The 23,944-nt window shown below is 49.3% G+C and overlaps 1 protein-coding gene across 1 annotated transcript in view; it reads left to right on the top strand.

Annotated features, from left to right (window-relative positions):
- The window catches only part of LOC144687154 (uridylate-specific endoribonuclease B-like), a 33,437-nt gene that overhangs the window by 5,030 nt on the left and 4,463 nt on the right, over positions 1-23,944 (top strand). The window contains 3 exon segments of the mRNA XM_078552898.1: positions 3,038-3,143; positions 16,460-16,581; positions 16,766-16,874. Coding sequence (XP_078409024.1) covers positions 3,038-3,143; positions 16,460-16,581; positions 16,766-16,874 — 337 coding nt within the window.

The following is a 23,944-nucleotide window of genomic DNA, read 5'->3' as shown; positions in this document are numbered from 1 at the left end:
GTGCCGGTGCTGGTGTAGGTGCCAGTGCCGGTGCTGGTGTAGATGTCGGTGCTGCTGTTGGCGTAGGTGTCGGTGCTGCTGTTGGTGTAGGTATCGGTGCCGGAGCTGGTGCAGGTGGCAGTGCTGGTGCTGGTGTAGGTGCTAGTGCCAGTGCTGGTGTAGGTGTCAGTGCTGGTGCTGGTGTAGGTGTCGGTGCTGGTGTAGGTGGCAGTGCTGGTGTAGGTGGCAGTGCTGGTGCTGGTGTAGGTGCCAGTGCCAGTGCTGGTGTAGGTGCCAGTACCGGTGCTGGTGTAGGTGCCAGTGATGGTGCTGGTGTAGGTGCCAGTGCCGGTGCTGGTGTAGGTGCCAGTGCCGGTGCTGGTGTAGGTGCCAGTGCCGGTGCTGGTGTAGGTGCCAGTGCCAGTGCTGGTGTAGGTGCCAGTGCCAGTGCTGGTGTAGGTGCCAGTGCCAGTGCTGGTGTAGGTGCCAGTGCCGGTGCTGGTGTAGGTGCCAGTGCCGGTGCTGGTGTAGGTGCCAGTGCCGGTGCTGGTGTAGGTGCCAATGCCGGTGCTGGTGTAGGTGCCAGTGCTGCTGCTGGTGTAGGTGTCAGTGCCGGTGCTGGTGTAGGTGCCAATACCAGTGCTGGTGTAGATGTCGGTGCTGCTGTTGGTGTAGGTGTCAGTGCTGCTGTTGGTGTAGGTGTCAGTGCCGGTGCTGGTGTAGGTGCCAGTGCCGGTGCTGGTGTAGGTGCCGGTGCTGGTGTAGGTGCCGGTGCTGGTGTAGGTGTCAGTGCTGGTGCTGGTGTAGGTGCCAGTGCCAGTGCTGGTGTAGGTGCTGGTGTAGGTGCCGGTGCTGGTGTAGCTGCCAGTGCCAGTGCTGGTGTAGGTGCCAGTGCCGATGCTGGTGTAGGTGCCAGTGCCAGTGCTGGTGTAGGTGCCGGTGCTGGTGTAGGTGCCAGTGCCAGTGCTGGTGTAGGTGCCAGTGCCGGTGCCGGTGCCGGTGCTGGTGTAGGTGCCAGTGCCGGTGCTGGTGTAGGTGTCAGTGCCGATGCTGGTGTAGGTGCCAGTGCCGGTGCTGGTGTAGGTGCCAGTGCCGGTGCTGGTGTAGGTGCCAGTGCCGGTGCTGGTGTAGGTGCCAGTGCCGGTGCTGGTGTAGGTGCCGGTGCTGGTGTAGGTGCCAGTGCCGGTGCTGGTGTAGGTGCCAGTGCCGGTGCTGGTGTAGGTGCCAGTGCTGATGCTGGTGTAGGTGTCGGTGCCGGTGCTGGTGTAGGTGCCAATGCCGGTGCTGGTGTAGGTGCCAATGCCGGTGCTGGTGTAGGTGCCAGTGCCGGTGTTGGTGTAGGTGCCAGTGCCGGTGCTGGTGTAGGTGCCAGTGCCGGTGCTGGTGTAGGTGTCAGTGCCGGTGCTGGTGTAGGTGTCAGTGCCGGTGCTGGTGTAGGTGCCAGTGCCGGTTCTGGTGTAGGTGTCAGTGCTGCTGTTGGTGTAGGTGTCGGTGCTGGGGCTGGTGTAGATATTGGTGCTGGGGCAACTGCTGATGCCAGTACTGCTTGTTAGATATTTTTTGTCAATGCCAATGCTGGTGCCAATGTAAGTGCCAGTCATAGCTTCCCTTTGATGACCTCCGATCAAATGACACTCCTCTCTTCTTTTCCTGAACTCATTTAGATTTCCTTCCAACTCTATTTTATCACTACTACAATGGTCAGTTCTTCTCTGAACTTTTTTGTCTTATTCCTCTTATACTCTAATTCCCCATCCCACACCCTCTCCTTCCTCCTCATCCCGCACCTGCTCCCTCCTCCCCCTTCCGCACCCTCTCCCTCCTGTCCTGTCCCACCATCTCCCTCCTCCCCCATTCAACAACCTCTCCATCCTCCCTGTCCCACCCTTACCCTCCTCCCCTGTGCTACCCTCACCCTTCTCCCTTGTCCCACATCCTCTCGCCCTTCCCCTGTCCCACCCTCTCCTTCATTCCTGGATCCTCATATTTGCTGAAATCCGGCTTCATTGCACAGTCTTATCATTCTGATCAAGGATTTTAATACTGTGGAACCCCTCACCTTCCTTGCCCTTCCGTTCCTCCTACGACCAGGACAGTTTTGCTTCCTGACTTGCCAGATCTCCAGCACTTTGCACACTCCGAGCCAACCTGGACTGACCTGCGCTGGACCTGGCTCTAGACTGACAGTTGACTTGGATGAATTATTCCAGAGACATGAGCTCAAATCCCTCCACAGCAGCTGGGGAATTTAACATCAATCAATTAAACAAATCTGGAATGAAAAAGGCTGGTATCAGTAATGGTGATCATGAAAATATTGAATTGTCGTAAAAACCTGTCTGGTTTACTAATGTCCTTCAGGAAAGGAAATCTGCCGTGCTTACCTGGTCTGGCTTATGTGACCCTAGACCCACAGCAATGTGGCTGACTCCTAATGGCCCTCTCAAATGGCCTAGCAAGTTACCTAGTTGTATCTCAAGGGAAATTAGGGATGACCTAGCCTTGCCAGCAATTCCCACACCCCGCAAACGAATAAAAAAAAGCTATCCACCATCATGTGTCAGGGCCTCTCAATGGGAAAATTCAGCTATTCTCCTCAGAGAAACTTCAGAACGCAAAGTCTCCATTGGTGCCAGATTTTCTGGATGGTGGTTAATGTAGTTGGATTTGAAAATAGATTAATCAGGGCTCTCATAAAGGCTTTGTGCTACAGGGGGGATGTACAAGTGATGAAGCTTGACTGAAGATAATCACTAATGAAGTGGGTAGTTAGAAAATCCCGACTCACACACAGGGTTATTAAAACAAGAGCTGCTTTACCACAAGGGGCTACTGAAGGAGACACTGGATCATTTAGATGGGAATTGAATAGGGATTGAAAAGGAAGAATATCAAGGCGATATGAGAACAGAGCAGGCAAGTGGGATTAGAATGAACAGCTCCAGTTGAAAAGCTAGTTAGCACAAATGCAATGGGATGATTGGCCTTCTGCTGTCTCATAATTTCTATGGTTTTATACAACAAGCGATTCATTTCTCTTTATTATTGTTGCCCACAGGGGCAGGCTGGACAAACGTTGACAAACACAAACGTTAATGATGGGGCAGGGCCCCCATTGTTCCTTTTTGTGAATGATGAAGTTTTCAAAAAGAAAACATTTTCAGGTACAGTATGAACCCCACCATCTCAAGCACTGGTCCTGGCAACTCAAACCCCACATCCCAGCAATCTGACTCCCCGCCCCAGGAACTGCAGAATTAACAGCACAACCTCAAGCAAGGATTCGCCCCAGTGAGAGGGAGTTAGGGACATAGTGTTGGAATTTCCAGGTTGGGTCATGATCCCAGTGGTGGGGTCATTTCATGGTTGTGAGCCCCCATGTGGGGATGGCGGGACTTCTAGAGGTATCTTGTGACATGCGGCCAATTAACAGCAGGCCTGAGAAGAAGTGGCTGACTACGATTGGTGGGTTTTTAAAGATCAACCTGCAGCTGTCATACTGGCTGCACACAGAGAAGGCTGAAGAAGGGGTGTAGCAGGAGGCAGTGTGGGAGGAATTGCAAGGAAGGGCCACTCCATGGTTTAGTGACTCCTCTCTGGAGGTGCTCCTGCAGGTGGTGAGGGAAATGGGGCAGGTATTCCTCCCAGATGATGGGAGGAGGAGAGCAACAGACGTCACAAAGAAGTCCTGGCTGCAGGTGACCGAAGAGATTGGCAGCCACGGGACTGTGGCACGGACATGGGTGTAATGCTGAAAGGTCTTCAGTGGCATTGTGAAGGCTGGCAAGGTGAATGGCCTACATGATGGCAAGGTGGCAGCCCTGCATGTATAATACAGTGGCCATGACACGTGCTGTGGTGGCGAAGACCCATGCACAGGGACTCGAGAAAGACCAATGTGTGCCTCAAGACCATGAACAGCATCATACCAGAGCACCATGGCCAATTATTTGCGCAGGAGCCACTGCCAAGCGTGTGTGAATGCAAACACCTGGCCTGTCAGTGGTTCTCGGATGACTATTAAAACTGATCCAGTCTTATTGACATTGCAGGGGCAAGAGGGCTGTGTGAGAGTCTTTCTTTGTGTCCTCACAGGAGAAGAGCGCTCACTATGCATGAGAGCAGAGCTGGATGGGAGGTCTTGTGCCCTACACCACACTGCTAATACCAATGGAGGAGGAGGCACCGGAGATTGGTAATGTGGCAGCAGGACAGGTTGTCACTGAGGGTGAAGTGGGTGTGGTGCCCAGATACAGTGGAAGCTGGCTTGGTTGCAGCCGGACTCCTCCTCAGTTTACTGGCCAGTGGTGCCTCTGTGGTCCATGATGACTATCTGACGCTCAGGAACATGTGGAGGGAGTAGGAAGGAGGAGCATAGGGACATTGTTAACTGCGCTCTTGTCTCTCCACAGGGCAATGCTGGAGGCTGAGGAGCAGAGGCCATTGGTGCCAGAAGAGACCTCAGAGGAAAAAGTGCCACCTGAGGAGGCAGTATCACATCAATCTAGCGCACCCTCCGCCAACGCAGATACTCTCATCTCGGTGGGGCCTTAAGTTCAATTAGGACAGGTGGTACCAGCTGGTGAGCATGGCACATGTATGCAGGAACAAGCGACAGTGGCAGTTATGCCTTACCACCATACTGATGTTGGGGCATTGGGCTGGAGCACATGAAAGGGGCCTTGGGTTAGTCTGCTCCTGGGGCCTGTGACTTTGGTGTGGCAAGCCGGCATTGGCCACAAGGGCATCGAGAGTAGTGGGGGCTGAAGAACCCAGTGGTAGCATGGGGAGTATCAGCTGTATCCAATGTGAATGAGAGAGTCTCAGATTTCTCTGGCACTTTGCAGCCAGGGTCACCTCCTGGTCACAGCCATTGGTCATCAACTCATGTTGCACATCCCCTCCTCCTCTTCCTCGGAGGAGAGGATGCAATCATGAGAGCCTTCTGGGGCCAGTTTCACTCTTCCCTGCAGTGCCAGGTTTTACAGAGCGCAGCATACCACCACCTTACAGGAAACCCTCTAAGGGGCTTATTGAAGGGATCCTGCTGAATGGTCTAAGTATCTGAAGTACTTTATCAAAAGCCCAGTGGTCTGCTCAATGTTTTCCCTTGTTGTTAAATGGCTGTGGTTGTATTTCCAAGGTGCCTTAGATAGTAACTTCCAAAAGGACGGCTGCTACCATCTAGAAGGACAAGGGCAGCAGTCGGATGGGAACACCACGACCTGGAAGTTCCCCTCCAAGCCACTCACCATTCTGACTTGGAAATATGTCGCCATTCCTTCACTGTCGCTGGGTCAAAATCCTGGAACTCCCTACCTAAGAGCACTGTGGGTGTACCTACACCACACAGGCCGCAGCGGTTCAAGAAGGCAGCTCACCACCACCTTCTCAAGGGCGTTTAGGAGTGGTCAATAAATGCTGGCTTAGCCAGCGACACCCACATCCCTTGAATGAATAAATCAAAAAAATTCTCGTGTGCCTCAGTGATGGCATTGTACACCAGTGTCTGCAGCCATATCTTCAGTGGATACCCCTTGGGGGGAGTTTTCTGTGCCCACTGGTGCTGGTGTGTTCGGTGGCATGAGCAGACAATATGGTGAGAAGGCCAACAATTGGTTTCACAACACCAGGGGGGCAGTGGGGGAAAAGGCTGCCCTGCCCTGTGGTTGAGGCAACTTTTGGGGGAGGGGCAAAGGCTGCCCTGTGATTGAAGGTAGCGCACAAGCATGTGTGGGGTTTTGAGGGGGGGTGGGTGGTGGTGGGTGACGGAAGCGGCCATGCATTTGGTACACTTTGTATAAAGTGACCATTCCTCTACAACTGAGACAGTTCAGGCGCAGCCACATTGTATGATTGGAGTCGGGCCTCTAGCTTATCTGCCCACTCAAGCACTGCAGAGACATCAAAGTGCCGCCAAGTACTCGAAAGCTTTTCACTCCTCGGGCACAGACTGAAAACTAATGAGCATTTTATTGGACCGCAGAACAGTTGGATGACTGAGCACATTGTACAATCTCCTTGCTAAAGCTGGCTGTGGAGCAGTCACTGGCGGAGGCGCTCACAGCCCCTTGCAGTGTCATCATCCTGGTTTGGACCAGTCTCGCCCATGGTTCAAGCTAACAGTGCAGCCTTGCAGTGCGGGTTAAGAGAATGTCTGCACCTGAGCTGAGAGCACAGCATGCAGTCCAGTGGGCAAAGCTGCCACCCATTGGTCAGGTGGAGTGGGGCGGAGGTGGGTGGAGTTTCAGGCAGCCATGCAGTGTCCTAATCTCTAGCCATCCAAATGGTGGCCACCACTCTCCAGAATGCGTTAAGGGGCCTTCAGACTTAACCAGGCGAGGTTCTTAGTACACCAAAGCTAACCCACGAGTCTCTCTCATCCTGCAGGAGGAGTACATCAGGATCATGGAGCCTGGTGAACTAGCTGTATACCTTGGCATACTGAAAGCATAGACGATGGAGAAGAGAGTAACTGAGGTGGCTGGCTGTGCAGAGGGAGGAGCAGCACCCTCCGGAAGAAGGGGTGGCAGGGGCTTCTGCACACGCTGCCGAAGAGCCACAGTGAGCCATCGCTGGTCAGCGCCTAGCTAGACCCAAGGTCTTTCATTCCTGCAGTTAGCCCAGAACCGGTGTTGCTGATGAGTGTGCATGTCTAGGGAACTGGTCGGGCACATCTGCCAGCTACTACAGGATTTGGCGTCACGGAGGGCATCCACTGCCAGTGGCTGTGAAAGTGACCACAGCACTCAATTTTTACACCAGTGACTCCTTTCAAGGATCCACAAGTGACCCCTATGGGATATCACAAGCCTCCGCCCACAAGTGCATCCATGAGATCATGGATGCCATCTTTGTGAGGGCACACAACTTTGTGCATTTTGCCCAGGACCAGGAGAGCCAGGATGCAAGAGTGATTGGATTCGCCCAGATCTCAGGTTTCCCACAGGTGCAGGGTGCCATTGACTGCACTCACATGGCGCTCAGATCTCCGTCACAACACGCAGTCAACTATGTCAACTGCAAGGGATTCCATTTGCTGAATGTGCAGCTGGTGTGCAGCCATCACAAAGCACCTTGCAGGTCTGCGCACGGTTTCCAGGGATTGTGCACGACTGCTACATTCTCAGTCAGTCACAGATCCTTGACGTCTTCCAGAGTCCACAGAGGCTGCAGGGATGGTTCATTGGGGACAAGGGCTACCTGCAGAAGACGTGGCTGATGACACCCGTGCAGCAGCCTCAGACTGCAGCAGAGCGAAGGTACAACGAGGCTCATGCTGCAACTCGCAACTTGGTGGAGCAAATCATCAGGATTCTGAAAATGAGGTTCCAGTGCCTGGACTGGTCTGGTGGAGCCCTGCAATATAATCCACAGAGGGTGTCACGCATCGTCATCGACTTCTGCATCTTTTACAACCTGGCGCTGCAACGGGGAGTGGAGCTAGCTGAAGAGGAGATGCAGGAGCTGGACGTCTCTTCCGATGAGAAGGACGTCGATGGGGTTAAGAGGGAGGAGGTCCTTGGAGACAAGGGTGACAGCGCTGAGGCTATCGCACTGGCCAGAGGAAGCAGGCGCGTCCAGGAGGCCTTCATAGCTTCTAGATTTGTGGAAAATGATGACAACACGCAGTGAGGAGACACCATAAGGTCCTCATATTGCATCTATGAATGTTTGACTCCAGTCTGGCTTATGGCAGCACACATACCCTCTGTGATAATGCTCCTGTCACGGAGACACATTGGAGGCCCTAATAATTGCTCGATTGCAGGAAGATGATGACGACATGTAGTGAAGGTCACTCCATACATCTTCACATAGCCTCTGTGAATGTCTGACTCCTGTCTGGCTGAGGGCAGCTCGCTTGCGCTCTGTGATCAGAGTCATATCATAGAGACGCAGCCATGAAGCTTTAAAAGCATCTGATCCTTTGTCTACCTTCAGCACCTGAGCCCTTCAGGAGCACAGCGTCACTGGTCACGAATGCTGAAGAGATGGGGGCAGCCCCACCTTAAAGGTGCTGAGAGCACACAGAGAGAAAGGTGGAACTCTGTGATGCCTGCCCACGACATTCTGGCAGCAATGACAAGCACAGTCAAGGTTCAGGCATCACTAACGTGTCCAGGGAGTGCGAGATCAAACCATTACTTTGATCTGAAGCACTGGAAGAGGCCCTGGACTGAGACACCTGTCTTTATCTTGTGCAGAAAGGTTTCACATCTGAGTGACACGAACACTGCTATTCAGAACAAGGAGCCAAAGGCATGGAGACATTCTTGGGAGCTTATTGACAATAGTGAACAGCTCTGAAGAAGGGTCATACGGACTTGAAACGTTAACTCTGTTTCTCACTCCACAGATGCTGCTAGACCCGCTGAGCTTTTCCAGCATTTTCTGTTTTTGTTTCGATGATAAGTATGTCTGTCATGTGTGGGTAGTGAGTGGTCCCATGGACGGGATGAGGACAATGAAGGTGCGTGTGGGAGATTGAATTGTGATGTCCCTTGAACTGGCAGTGAGTGAGGGCCCTGTGGATATGTGATGGGTTTATGAGTGTGTGAGTGAGAGTGATGAGAAGAATGACTTACCCTGGCGGAACGGAGATCATTCGTCCTCTTACAGCACTGGGTAGCTCTAATCTTTTGCAGGATGTTGGCACTGATGACTGCTGCCACCACCTCCTGGATCCACCTAAAGCTGGATTGGTGATGTTGCTGCCCATCCTGCGGTCAGAATGGGGGTAGAGGACATTATGGTGAGTCTCCAAAAAGTGGGACGCGTCATTGAACTTGGGGGCTCTAGTCTTTTTGCCTTTCAGGGCTATCTCTTCTGTGCAGCAGTTGTGGGCTGGAAGCACTGAGATGTGTGCACACAGCTGCACTTTAAACATGGCGCCTGGCACGATGAAGCAGCGAGGTGATGGTGTGGTGGGCGAATGAAAGCCCCTCACCATGGAAACAGCACGTTTCTTGGGAATGCATAATTAATGCAGTGGGTTTGGGACAATACGGCGTGAAAAGCCGCCATTGCGGCTGGCGGGTAAAACATCATTTTACCTGCCCGCTACCGCACTTAGTGTAAATCTGGGATGATTCTGCCCCTTGCCTCCCACCCACAAAGCCTTTCTGGTGGAATGAAAAATTGATGTATCTGTGACTGAGTATGAAAGAGCCATGGCAACATCCCAGGGACCTTGCGCACATTTAAAGCATCCTTTTGTGGTGGTCACATACGATCTACACATTGAGGGAATGGAGCCTCTTTCTTTTGACAAAAGCACTTGTCTGCCCTCAGGGAACTTTGATGGCCATAGATGTGCAGTCTATGACCCCCCTGGAGCTGAGGGAGTCCTACCATAGGGGTGAAGTGGGTTGCCCTCCCGCCTGACTAGCATTATCTATCTGGAACTTTATGTCTTCCCCTGCCCTTGCGATCAAGGCATCCATCACCTGCTTGATGCAAAGATGGGCGGCAGACTGTGAGCTCCCACAAATGTGCCCAGCTCACCCCTGGAATGATCCTGAAGCTAAAATGTTAACAATGCAGTCACCTTCACCGCCACAGGCGATGGGTGTCCACCATATCCCAGTGGCCTCAGCTCCTCCTCCAGCATGTCACATGTCTTCCTGCCCCTCTGCGCCATCTACATGTGGGTGCCAGCACAGCCCAATGCCACTGGTTCTCCTGTGCCCTCTGCTGTCCCTCCCATGTGGTTTTTGAAGTTCATCTCTCTCACTCTCCTCTTGACTAAAGGAGGTGACCTCAGTGTTTGGAGAGTGTTGGTTACAGAATTCTTAAAGAAGTCTTCGTAGTCTTCAGTAGGTTAACTGTAAGTCTTTATTAACAAGTAGAACTATTTACATATCAACAGACTAGAAGCTGTTTCCATGCTTAGGTCTTTTACCATCTGCTCAACACCACACTGACCCCTGTGTCTGGGTCATGTGCCTTCTTACATCACTGTGTGAGTGGTACTTTACTCAGTCCCACATTATCCCTGTATGTGCCAGACATTTATACTACACCTCCCCCCAAGTCTTTATCCAATGTATATGGAGTTATACTGATTTACTTCATGTCTTACATTGTTATCAGTTTCATACATTTATATTAATGTTGCCACATTATTTCTATTACTGCGTTATTGCTATTACTATATTAGCGCTATTACGACATTCTCATTAACCCCGTCTCCCCCCTTCAGGTCCTGGAACTTACAGGTTCAGGCGGTCTGGAGGCCTTATAACCCTTCCATATCTCGTTCGCCGTTCTGTTGGGGGAGTGGTATGCTTTGGTTCTTCCCATTGGCTTGGAGTTTGGGCTGGCATCTCGGTATGCTTTCATCCTTGTCTGCCATTCCTTTGCGTTGATCGGTGTTTGCCGCTACGCTAAACTGTTTCATGTGGGGTGGACAAACATTGTATTCGTCTCCTTGGCGCTTCTTTCTCTTCTTTTGCCATGTGGGCCGTCTCGATGTAGATGGACGTCTACGTTTCAATAATGGAACATTCATTTGCACCTGTTTCATAATTTTAGCCAAATTTTTGATTACTTTCTTCTTTTTTAGTTGTTTTTCGAGCTTACGAGTCTTTTCATTCGGTTCAGCAACTAATCTGGTAAATTGAATCGTCTTCATCTCAGAGTTTTCTTCAGAACTCTTATATAAGTTTGACAACTTCACCTGGGCATACAGTTCTGTTCGGAATGTTTTTTGCCTGGCCACTGACTGCTGTTTAGACTCTTTCAGTTCATTTGTTAAGTCCTCAACGTATTTCTTAGAATTCTCCTTATCTGCTTTTGAAGTCTGGATTTGCCCTTCCATACTATGCATCTTGTCCATCATGTTGTTCAGTTTGGAACAAAGTTCAACAATTTCATCGGTTTTGGTCATTGATTCTGTGGTGGTGGAGGCAGTGGCATAGTGGTATTGTCACTAGACCAGAGACCTAGGGTAATATTCTGGGCACCTGGGTTCAAATCCCGCCACAGCAGATTCAATAAAAATTTGGAATTATAAGTCTAATGATGACTATGAGACCATTGCCGATTGTTATAAAAACCCATCTGGTTCACTAATGTCCTTTAGGGAAGGACACCTGCTGTCCTTAACTCGTCTGGCCTGCATGTGACTCCAGCAATGTGGTTGACTGTTAAAAAATGTCCTCTGAACAAGGGTAATTAGGGATGGGCAATAAATGCTTTGTTGAATTTTTTTGTACAAGTTCATCATTTAAGCATTTCAAGTCCTCTTTCAAGTGTTCTACTTCCTGTGAGTGACTCCAGTGTTCTCATCAGTTCCTTTTTTTTTTATTAACAAACTCATCATTTGTACATGGAAGTTGATTTTTTGAGTGGATCAGTTTTCCTTGGCAGAACCTATTTTCTGTGCTATCCTTCAAGCTCACTTTCTGTAATTGCACTTCTGCCAATTGTTTTTGAAACACCTCATGCTCTTTATTGAGAACTTCTACCTTCAGTTGCCGTTCTTTGCTCTTGATTTTTGTCTCTTCGTATATCTCTTTGGACACGTAATGTTCTTCCAACGTTTCTTCCACATGTGCAAACTGTTTCCTTCAGTGCTGCAGTCTCTTTCTTGGATCTGTTGGCTCCCTCCTGGAATACTGAACACTCCTGAACCTCCTCTGAAAACTGGTTTGTCAGTTCTTTCAGAGCAGCATTAAATTAATTTTGTTTCATTTCGTAATGTTTCAGAGGAACAAACTGACCTGAGGGATCTTTGTAGCGTGTGAAGGTTTTCCTTTTCGTTGCAAAGCTCAATTGCTTCATCTTGAGTTTTCTTGTAATTTACCAGGATCTGATTGAGTTTGTTCTGCTGTTCTGCCATTCTACTGGTCAAGGTACTCTTTATTCTGTCATGTTGCTGAAGGGTTATGTACTGTTTTTGAATATGATCTTGAAGGACAATTTGCTGTTCTTTCAGCTGTCTAATCCCTTGTTCAGCTTGTCACTCCGTATTGCTTTGTCACTGCTGATAGCCCCAACATGGCTTTTCCTGAAGTAGCATTCAATGGCTTTTTAAACTCTGTGTTTTTCCAGAGGCATGTATTGGTTCTTCAGAGTCTTTCAAGGCCACAAGAGTACCTCATCTGCCTGTTGTTGTGCCTGGCTGTACAGCTGGTTGCGTTTCCCCAACTCCCGCTTAGATTCGCCAACTGTGGAATTGGGGTTCATTATTTTCTCCTGGTACCTTTGGGATGTCTCTGAAATTTATCTGTTCAGATCTTGAACGGTTTGGTTCATTGAAGGCTTTAGGTTATCATGCATTTTCAAAGGTATATACTCAGCTTGAACTTTGTGCTTCAAATCTTCCAGTTCAGCTTTGATACGACCATTTTCTGATTTTACTTCTGTTTCTTCTTGCTTGGCCTGCCATAGGGCTCTTTCCTTGTCCCATTACCAGTTGCTGGTGCAGTTCTGGAAACATGTCGGGATCTTCAAATAGATATTCCTTTGGGACTTCTGGAAGGCTCCCCACCTCTCGAGTGCCCTCTTGCCTCTCCCTAGCTTGAAGATTAAAATATTCGTCAAAGCTGTTAACAGTTCCCTGAGGCTGGTTGCGGATTTATCAAACTCTTGCATTAGGATAACATGATTTGCAAGATCACCAAACCCCCCCCTCCGATATAAAAAGGCCGTAATCTGGGCTTCCTCTGATCTTTTACTGAGACCTGATGTACTCCAGTAATGTGAAATGTCACTTCTCAAGGATGCCACATTATTTCCCATTGGATAAATCCAAACTGACCTGGTAAATTGGATTTTTGATTTTATGTAGTTACAGCTTTAAATGTCGTTGCCCTTTTAAGAACAGCTGTGCAGTAGCTGTTTTTTATTTCAAACTTTTAAACTCAGCATGAAAGCTTCAAAACAAGAAGTTTCGGCCATCCAGGGTTTTTTTTTAATTTGGAGAATTATACTAGAGGCTTTTCTTTTGCTCTGCCTTCCATTTTTAAAAATTTTCTCTGGAGCTTTTCTTGTATTTCAAGGCCAGGGAATTTCCCACGCTTGCTGGTTTTGGCTGGCTCCGCAAAATGGCAATGGTGCACTTCTTGAAGCAGGGTCTGACCAATGGCTGCCTGGATCGGCTGTGCGCTGACTTCTTTCGTTCCGCGGTTTGCCGTGGCGAGTAACGAGGCGTTTGAATCGGAAGTTGTGCTTGCTGTTTCCTGAGCTGCACAGTCGCAACGTTCCTGACAGATTTAAATAATTCATTCTTCTTTCTTATTTTGTGAATATGTAGGTCACGTGGTGGGGCTCAGATTGGGGAATTGGGTTTCAATGACGGGCTTTACCTTCAGCGGGGCCTCTAACACTGAGCTAGGGAAAAGGTTCTCAGGATTAGCTGCAGCCTGGAGCATTAAAAGATTTAGCTCATCCTTGCAGGCTCTGTGGACGCTGCGCTCTGAAACTAGACTTCCAAGAGAGATTCAATGGAGTCTTCTGCTGCAGTAAAAATCTCTGCCTTTAGCTTCCAGGCCTTTACTTGGGGGAGTCTCTGGCGATTTTTCCTCTGAGCCCTCTGCTTCTTTTGGAAGCTTCTTTTATGCCCGAAAGCTTTGTTGAAGTTTTTCTTAGCCTTCCAGCATTTTGGTTTGTTTCAACATTTTTGCGAAGTTGAGGGTTTTTGACCCCCTACTGTTGCCATCATGTTGGGAGGATGTTGGTTACAGAACGGTGTTGCTTAAAGAAGTTTTTGTGGTCTTTAGTAGGTTAACTGTAAGTCTTTATTAACAAGTAGAACTATTTACACATGTACAGTAAAGGGTATAGGCCAGGAGGTATCTTCATGCTTAAGTCTTTACCAGTCTCTGCTCAATACTACACTGACCCCTGGGTCTGTGTCATGCACCTTCTTACATCACTGCGTGGGCAGCACTATACTCAGTCCCACATCAAACCTGTATATGCCAGAGCCTTATACTACACTGAATACAGGGCACTCATTTCCCTTTCCAGCCTTTGACACTCACTGGCTTATCCCCATTGAATTGGTTTAGTTTGTTGCAGGGTTCTTGTGGGAATACCTCTTATTTACTGGCCTTAGCAGCAGGCCTTCGACACAGCAAGCCCTTTAAACAGCTCTCCCTTCCAATGGCAGCCCTGAGCCTCACTGCTTGGAGACTCTGCGCAACTGAATGCCTCTCAATTTCAGGCAACAACGATCTCCTCCTGTGCTCTTGCCTCCTTTGAGCTGCTGAGTTCTGATGCTCTGTGGGACCCATACACCTTCAGTAACTTTCAATTCCCTTGCAAAATGGGGTGAATAGCTCACTTAGAAGCCTCAATAAGACGTTCCTGTCCTCACATCAAGGCTGCCACCTAGGAAACTTACCTGGAGTCAGAAATGCTTTGGGAAACCGTCCTGATCTCCCCATTATTTCCGGGCATCCAAACCCGTCTCCTCAAGGCTGGGAAAATTCAACCCCTGGAGGGGGTGCAGAGGAGATTCACCAGGATGTTGCCTGGGAGGAAGCATTTAAGTTATGAAGAGAGGTTGGATAGACTTGGGTTGTTTTCGTTGGAGTAGAGAAGACTGAGGGGCGACCTGATCGAGGTGTACAAGATTATGAGGGGCATGGACCTGGTGGATAGGGAGCAGCTGTTCCCCTTAGTTGAAGGGTTAGTCACAAGGGGGCATCAGTTCAAGGTGAGGGGCAGGAGAGTTAGGGGGGATGTGAGGAAAAACTTTTTTACCCAGAGGGTGGTGACAGTCTGGAATGCGCTGCCTGGGAGGGTGGTGGAGGCGGGTTGCCTCACATCCTTTAAAAAGTACCTGGATGAGCACTTGGCGCGTCATAACATTCAAGGCTATGGGCCAAGTTCTGGTAAATGGGATTAGGTAGGTAGGTCAGGTGTTTCTCACGTGTTGGTGCAGACTTGATGGGCCGAAGGGCCTCTTCTGCACTGTGATTCTGTGATTCTAAAGCCCAGAGTCAGAAAGGACATTCTGCCAAATCAAACCTAAACACACACAAAACTCGAACATGGATTCCTTCCTCAATTTCTCATTTCATACGTCAACTTCCTCCTTCAAAATACCCTCTCTCTAAATATCACTCCTTCCAAATTATTCTCATTTACTCTCATTTTCCCATTTTAATCTCTCTCTCTAACCCTCACTCTGCATTAATCTCTCTCTAACGTTCACTCTGTGTTAATCTCTCTCTAACCCTCACTCTATTAATCTCTCTCTAACATTCACTCTGTGTTAACCTCTCTCTAACCCTCACGTTGTGTTAATCTCTCTCTAACCCTCACATTGTGTTAATCTCTCTCTAACCCTCACTCTTTGTTAATCTTTCTCTAACATTCAGTCTGCGTTAACCTCTCTCTAACGCTCACTCTGTTAATTTCTCTCTAACCCTCACTCTGTGTTAATCTCTCTCTAACCCTCACTCTTTGTTAATCTCTCTCTAACCTTCAGTCTGCGTTAACCTCTCTCTAACGCTCACTCTGTTAATCTCTCTCTAACCCTCAGTCTATGTTAATCTCTCTCTAACGTTCACTCTGTGTTAATCTCTCTCTAACGCTCACTCTTTGTTAATCTCTCTCTAACCTTCAGTCTGCGTTAACCTCTCTCTAACGCTCACTCTGTTAATCTCTCTCTAACCCTCAGTCTATGTTAATCTCTCTCTAACGTTCACTCTGTGTTAATCTCTCTCTAACGCTCACTCTGTTAATCTCTCTCTAACCCTCACTCTTTGTTAATCTCTCTCTAACGCTCACTCTGTTAATTTCTCTCTAACCCTCACTCTTTGTTAATCTCTCTCTAACGTTCACTCTGTGTTAATCTCTCTCTAACCCTCACTCTGTTACTCTCTCTCTAACCCTCACTCTTTGTTAATCTCTCTCTAACCCTCACTCTGTGTTAATCTCTCTCTAACCCTCACTCTTTGTTAATCTCTCTCTAACCCTCACTCTGTGTTAATCTCTCTCTAACCCTCACTCTTTGTTAATCTCTCTCTAACGTTCACTCTGTGTTAATCTTTCTCTAACCCTCAGTCTATGTTAATCTCTCTCTAACACTCACTCTGTGTTAATCTCTCTCTAACCCTCACTCTGTGTTAATCTCTCTCTAACCCTCACTCTGTGTTAATCTGTCTATATCTATTACTCTGTTATTTTCTCCCTAACCGTCACTCTGTGTGTTATTCTGTCTCCAACCCTCGCTCTGTGTTAATTTCTCTCTAACCTTCACTCTCCCTGTGTGCTAACCTCTGCCACTCTATAAATTTTATTAAATTAGATTAAATTAAGTTAAATTAAATTAACTTTAAGTGCTTACCCCAATAATCCCTCCCTATATAACCCATCCCCGATACTCTCTCCGTCTATTCCCCCATCTCAATGATATCAATATTCTTTCATATTGAATGTCAGACCTCTGGGTGGAACACCCACCCAGACCTACACCAGTTGACACAAGGCAAATCAGGCAGATTTGTGATTCCTTTAACAGCTTTCATTTCCCTATTGGATAATTATGAAGCTGACACAAGAGAACCGGAGATCATTATCCCTGAGGAGGAGTGAGAGATCCACACCTTTCTGGATGTTGTCATGGAAACTCTGGTGCTTCAGGTACCATTACAGTGTACACGGTTAGAGGCTGGCATTGATGGATAGGGCGAAGTGTGTGGGTGTGGGTGGGATTGAAGTAAATGGTGAGATGTTGGGTGCTTGGGGTCAATATACCAGAAAGGGTTGGACCTCTTGGGGCCACTGGCCTTTCCAGCTTCTAAAGTTTCTTCCCTTGTCTTCTCAGATTGCTCACAGGTATTTAGTGGAGAAGGGGAGGGCAAAAGTGAACCAGGAGGAATTCAAACAGCAGCTGTATGACATCTGGTTCAGTCTGTATGCTCACAAAGGTTCCAGTCAGTAAGTGATGTCGGAAACAATTCAGGATCAAATATGGTGTGTGTGTGTCTGTAGGTGTGTGTTTATCTATGTATTTGGGAGTGTATGTGTCTGCGTCAGTATTGGTATGATTATGCGTATGGGTATGTGTGAGTATTGGTATGTGTGAGCATGGATATCTGTGGGTATGAGTATGTGTGGGTATAGGTATGTGTGAGTATTGATATGTGTGGGTATTGATATGTGTGGTTATTGATATGTGTGGGTATGGGTATGTGTGGGTGTTGATATATGTGGGTATGGGTATGTGTGGGTATGGGAATGTGTGGGTATGGTTATGTGTGGGTGTGGGTATGATTGTGGGCATGGATATGTGTGAGTATTGGTATCTGTGGGTATTGGTATCTGTGCGTATGGGTATGTGTGGGTATGGCTTTGGTTGTTGGTATGGGTATGTGTGGGCGTGGGTATGATTGTGGGTATGGGTATGTGTGGGAATGGGTATGTGTGGGCATGGGTATGTGTGGGCATGGGTATGTGTGGGCATGGGTATGTGTGGGTATGGGTATGTGTGGGTATGGGTATGTGTGGGTATTGATATGTGTGAGTATTGATATGTGTGGTTATTGATATGTGTGGGTATGGGTATGTGTGGGTGTTGATATATGTGGGTATGGGTATGTGTGAGTATGGTTATGTGTGGGTGTGGGTATGATTGTGGGTATGGGTATGTGTGAGTATTGGTATCTGTGGGTATTGGTATCTGTGGGTATGGGTATGTGTGGGTATGGCTTTGGTTGTGGGTATGGGTATGTGTGGGCGTGGGTATGATTGTGGGTATGGGTATGTGTGGGTATGGGTATGTGTGGATATGGGTATGTGTGGGTATGGGTATGATTGTGGGTATGAGTATGTGTGGGTATTGGTATGTGTGGGTGTGGGTATGGATATGATTGAGAGTATGGGTATGTGTGGGTATGGGTATGTGTGGGTATGGGTATGTGTGGGTATGGGTATGTGTGGGTATGGGTATGTGTGGGTATGGGTATGATTGTGGGTATGGATATGTGTGGGTATGGATATGTGTGGGTATGGATATGTGTGGGTATGGGTATGTGTGGGTATGGGTATGATTGTGGGTATGGATATGTGTGGGTGAAGGTATAATTGTGGGTATGGGTATGTGTGGATATGAGTATGTGTGGATATGGATATGATTGTGGGTATGGGTATGTGTGGGTATGGGTATGATTGTGGGTATGGATATGCGTGGGTGAAGGTATAATTGTGGGTATGGGTATGTGTGGATATGGGTATGTGTGGATATGGGTATGTGTGGGTATGAGTATGTGTGGGTATGGATATGATTGTGGGTATTGGTGTGATTGTGGGTACGGTTATGTTTGTGCTCCATACTGGAAGATACATATGCAGATCTTTGCTGACATAAAGCAACAAATCCCACTGAGCTTTCCTTATCCCAATGACAATGCTGTCCTATCATGCAAGCAGTGTCAGACCTGACCGAGGATGGGCATAGGCACCGATCCCAGTGAGAGTCAGTTTCTGTGGAAATGTACCGCAGTGAGAGTCAGTGTTTGTGGAACTGTACCCCAGTAAGAGTCAGTGTTAGTAGAACATTACCCCAGTGAGAGTCAGTGTTTATGGAACATTACCCCAGTGAGAGTAGGTGTTTATGTAACTGTACCCCAGTGAGAGTCAGTGTTTGTGGAACTGTACCCCAGTGAGAGTCAGTGTTTGTGGAACATTACCCCAGTGAGAGTCAGTGTTTATGGAACATTACCCCAGTGAGAGTCAGTGTTTGTGGAACATTACCCCAGTGAGAGTCAGTGTCTGCGGAACTGTACCCCAGTGAGAGTCAGTGTTTGTGGAACTGTACCCCAGTGAGAGTAGGTGTTTATGTAACTGTACCCCAGTGAGAGTCAGTGTTTGTGGAACTGTGCCCCAGTGAGAGTAGGTGTTTATGTAACTGTACCCCAGTGAGAGTCAGTGTTTGTGGAACTGTACCCCAGTGAGAGTAGGTGTTTATGTAACTGTACCCCAGTGAGAGTCAGTGTTTGTGGAACTGTACCCCAGTGAGAGTCAGTGTTTGTGGAACTGTACCCCAGTGAGAGTAGGTGTTTATGTAACTGTACCCCAGTGAGAGTCAGTGTTTGTGGAACTGTACCCCAGTGAGAGTCAGTGTTTGTGGAACTGTACCCCAGTGAGAGTCAGTGTTTGTGGAACTGTACCCCAGTGAGAGTCAGTATTTGTGGAACTGTACCCCAGTGAGAGTCAGTGTTTGTGGAACTGTACCCCAGTGAGAGTCAGTGTTTGTGGAACTGTACCCCAGTGAGAGTCAGTGTTTGTGGAACTGTACCCCAGTAAGAGTCAGTGTTTGTAGAACATTACCCCAGTGAGAGTCAGTGTTTATGGAACATTACCCCAGTGAGAGTAGGTGTTTATGTAACTGTACCCCAGTGAGAGTCAGTGTTTGTGGAACTGTACCCCAGTGAGAGTCAGTGTTTGTGGAACATTACCCCAGTGAGAGTCAGTGTTTATGGAACATTACCCCAGTGAGAGTCAGTGTTTGTGGAACATTACCCCAGTGAGAGTCAGTGTCTGCGGAACTGTACCCCAGTGAGAGTCAGTGTTTGTGGAACTGTACCCCAGTGAGAGTAGGTGTTTATGTAACTGTACCCCAGTGAGAGTCAGTGTTTGTGGAACTGTGCCCCAGTGAGAGTAGGTGTTTATGTAACTGTACCCCAGTGAGAGTCAGTGTTTGTGGAACTGTACCCCAGTGAGAGTAGGTGTTTATGTAACTGTACCCCAGTGAGAGTCAGTGTTTGTGGAACTGTACCCCAGTGAGAGTCAGTGTTTGTGGAACTGTACCCCAGTGAGAGTAGGTGTTTATGTAACTGTACCCCAGTGAGAGTCAGTGTTTGTGGAACTGTACCCCAGTGAGAGTCAGTGTTTGTGGAACTGTACCCCAGTGAGAGTCAGTGTTTGTGGAACTGTACCCCAGTGAGAGTCAGTATTTGTGGAACTGTACCCCAGTGAGAGTCAGTGTTTGTGGAACTGTACCCCAGTGAGAGTCAGTGTTTGGGAACTGTACCCCAGTGAGAGTCAGTGTTTGTGGAACTGTACCCATGTGAGAGCCAGGCTGGTATTTTCCGCTCCCATTGGCAGTGGGCATCATGGAGGGCGTGAGCAGACAGGATAGTAAAGGCCAAAAATCGGTTTTACGCTGTCGTGATAGAAATTTGCAATAGTACGCTCCGTTCGTCAATGGCAGCCTGTATTTCCTGCTGTCCAACGTCAGAGACTTAATTTTGATGCATTTGCAACTCATCATTGTGGCCGCAGGCTGGAACCATCCCCCCAGATATACCTCCTACCTCGGCATGACTTCAGAATGACGTGTCTTAACGACTGCCTTTAAAAGGCGTGCACCTGGTGAGCTGAACTCCGAGGGGAACTCGGAGGTGAGTGCACACAACCTTGTGCAGCGCTTGTGAGGATCACCCGTAGGACATCAAGGGAGTGGTGTCGCACATTCACCAGGGGACAGGCAAGTTGCTTTTTCCTGATTGGCTCTCAGTGCATTGCCGGACGGGTAGGGGGTGGGGGTAGTGGGGCATGGGGGGCGGGTGGGGTGTGCATGGTGGCACAGACGGAAGGAAGTATATAAGCACAAGCCAGGGCCGGGGGGGGGGAGGCGGGCAAAGAGGGATTAAGGGAAGTGGCCACACACTTGCAAAAACTTGTCAAAAGTGAGCATTCCTCCGCAGCTGAGTCCGTTCAGCTGTAACTCCATTGACAGGCTTGGAGTCAGGCCTCGGAAGCATTTCTGCCCACTCAAGCAACTCAAAAGCATGAATGTGCCACCAAATGCTCCAGAACTTTTCACCCTCAGGCACAGACTGCAAATTAATGTGCATTTTAGGAGGCTGCAGAGCAATTGGACGACTGGGCAAGTTGTATAATCCCCTTGCGAAAGGTGGTCATGGTGCAGTCACGATGAAAGTGTTCACAGCCCCTTGCAATGTCTTTATTAAGGTTTGAACCAGTATCCCTCATGGTTCAAGCTAGCAGCGCAGCCTTGCAGTGCAGGTTAGGAGAAAGCCTGCACCTGAGCTGAGAGCACAGCATGGAGTCCAGTGGCTGAAGCTGCCGCTAATCGGTCAAGTGGAGTGGGGCAGAGGTGGGTGGGGTTTAGGACAGCCAATGAGCGCACGACACACGGGCCAAGTGATGGCCAGCACTCTCTGGCATGTGTGAAAGGGCCTTGAGAGTTAACCAAGAGATTTGCTTAGGACACATACGCTAACCTACGCATCTCTTTCTTTGATCCTGCAGGAGGAGAACATCAGGATCATGGAACCTGGTGATTTCGCGGTTAAGCCTCATGGCTTACAGAGAGCAGAGAAGAAGGAGAAAAGAGCGACGGAGGCACCTGGCTTGCCGATGGGAGGAGCACCACCCTCAAGATGAAGGTGCGGCAGGGCCTCCTGCACACACAGTTAAAGATCCACAGAGAGCCGTCGCTCGTAGGTGCCTCATTTACCCAGGGCTCATAGGTGGCGCTTGTCATTCCTGCAGATGACTGAGAACTAGCGTCACCAAAGACTGCGCATGTCTAGGGAACTGGTTGGTCACATATGCCACCTGCTGCAGGATTTGCCATCACAGGGGCATGGAGGGCATCCACTGGCAGTGGCCATGAAAGTGACCACAGCATTCAATTTTTACACCAGTGGCTCCTCCCAGGGCTCCACAGGTGACCTCCAGGCACAAATGTATCCAGGTCACGGACGCCATCTTCGTAAAGGCACAGAACTTTGTGCATTTCGCCCGAGATCAGGAAAGCCAGGAAGCAAGAGCGCAGGGATTTGCAGTGATCTCTGGTTTTCCACAGGTGCAGAATTCCATCGACTGCACTCACGTGGCACTTAGATCTCCATGACAACAAGCAGTCAACCGCAAGAGCTTCCACTCACTGAATGTTCAGCTGGTGTGCGACCACCACAAACACATCCTACAGGCCTGCGCAGGATTCCCAGGGAGTGTCACGACTCCTACATCCTTAGCACGTCTCAGACCCCTGACATCTTCCCGGGTCCACAGACAATGCAGGGATGGTTCCTCAGGGACAAGGGCTACCTGCAGAGAAAGTGGCTGATGCAGCCCATGCAGCAGCCTCAGGCTGCAGTGGAGCGACGGTACAACGAGGCTCATGCTGCTGCCTGGACTTTGGTGGAGCAAATGATAGGCATTTTGAAAATGAGGTTCCGGTGCCTTGACAGGTCTGGTGGAGATGGAGCACTGCAATACAGTCCCCAGAGGGTGTTGCACATCATTGTGGCACAGAGTGTTCCACATCCTGGCACTGCAAAGGGGGGAGGACCTGGCTGAGAAGGAGATGGAGGAGCTGCATGTATCCTCCGATGAGGAGAACGTCGAAGGGGATGGCGGTGATTAGGTCCTCGAAGGCGAGGATGCCGGCAGTGAGGCAGGCACGCTCAGGAGGTTCTCATAGCCGCAAGATTCATGGAGGATGATGACAAGATGCAGTGAGGACAGTCCTGACATCCTCACCTTACATCTATGAACGTTTGACTCCTGTGTGGCTGATGGCAGCGCACATACCCTCAGTGCTCAGGCTCATGTCATGGAGACGCAGCAGATTCCAGGAAGATGTTGATGAAATGCAGTGAGGACACTCCATAGATCTTCACATAGCCTCTGTGAATGTCTGACTCCTGTCTGGCCGAGGGCAGCTCGCTTGGTCTTTGTGATCAGGGTCATATCATGGAGACGCAGCCATGAAACTTTAAATGCACCTGATCCTTTGTCAGGCTTCAGCACCTGACCCCTTCAGGAGCACAGCATCACTGGACACAAATGCTGAAGAGATTGGGGGGCCAACCCCACCTCAAAGATGCTGAGAGCACAGAGAGAGAATGACGGAACTCTGTGACACCTGCCCAGGACATTCTGGCAGCAATGACCAGCACCATCGAGGTGCAGGCATCACTAATGTGTCCAGTGAGTGTGAAGCCGGAACATCACTTTGGTCTGAAGTTTACACACTGCACAGGGAAGAGGCCCTGGACTGAGACATCTGCCTTTATCTTGTTTAGTAACCAAGGTTTCACATCTGAGTGACTCAAACACTGCTCATCAGAACAAGGAGCCATAGGCAAGGAGACATTCTTGGGAATTTATTTACAACAGTGAACGTTATGAACAAGTGATTAACACCCATGCCCAGGCTGTGCATCTACTATTCTTAACCTTCCTAACCCTGCCGCCACATCTTGGTGCTCCCCCGACATCCACAACGGAGGTGGAGGCAGCCTGCTGACTGCTACATCCTGTCTGTGATGCTTTGGTGGACGTCCTCTGGAGGGCCGAGACCTCGAGGGCCCCGGCCTGCTTTCAGTATCCTGCTGTGGTGCTCCTTCCTCGGTCTGTGGGGCTGGAGCTATGGGGGTCACAGGAAGAGGGGATTTGGATTGGCTGGACATTCCCATCCACCTGGGTGGATGGCCCCAGGGTGTCAAGCTGCTGGTCCTCCTCCCTATGGGTGCCCGATGGCCCCAGGCTGATTCCTTGAGGGGAAGGGGAAGTAGGAGTGAGATTGAGCTGCCCTACACCTCTCCCACGTTGACACAGTCGGAGGCAAACTATAGCGTCAGCAATGGAGTTCAGCTCATGTAGCAGCACAGGACCGATGTCCTGGACCAAAGCCTCCATGGTGGCCGCCATGCTACCAGTGTTGACCTCGGTGTGTCGACATGCTGCTGCTATCACCTCAGCCTGAAGACGGACGGACTCCTCCATCGTGCCCTGCAATCTGAGGAGTGCAGAGACATCCCTTCCTGATGTTCCCGTGATTGCCCTGGAAGCTCCAACAACTGTTTCAAGGACAGAGTCCAGAGTCTCATCATCTGACTTGGGCTCAGCAGATTCCTTGCCTCCAGCAGTCCTCCAAGTGCCAGTGACTTCGGATGTCCCTGCCTCCGCCCGCTATGGAGCAGATTGGGTGCTGCGCTCACCAGATAGTGAACCCGAGGCTGCTCTA

This window comes from Cetorhinus maximus, chromosome 12, assembly GCF_964194155.1.
Source record: "Cetorhinus maximus chromosome 12, sCetMax3.hap1.1, whole genome shotgun sequence".
Classification (NCBI taxonomy): Eukaryota; Metazoa; Chordata; class Chondrichthyes; order Lamniformes; family Cetorhinidae; genus Cetorhinus; species Cetorhinus maximus.
Note: the sequence above shows the minus strand (reverse complement) of the source record. Positions and strands in the feature narration are given on the sequence as shown.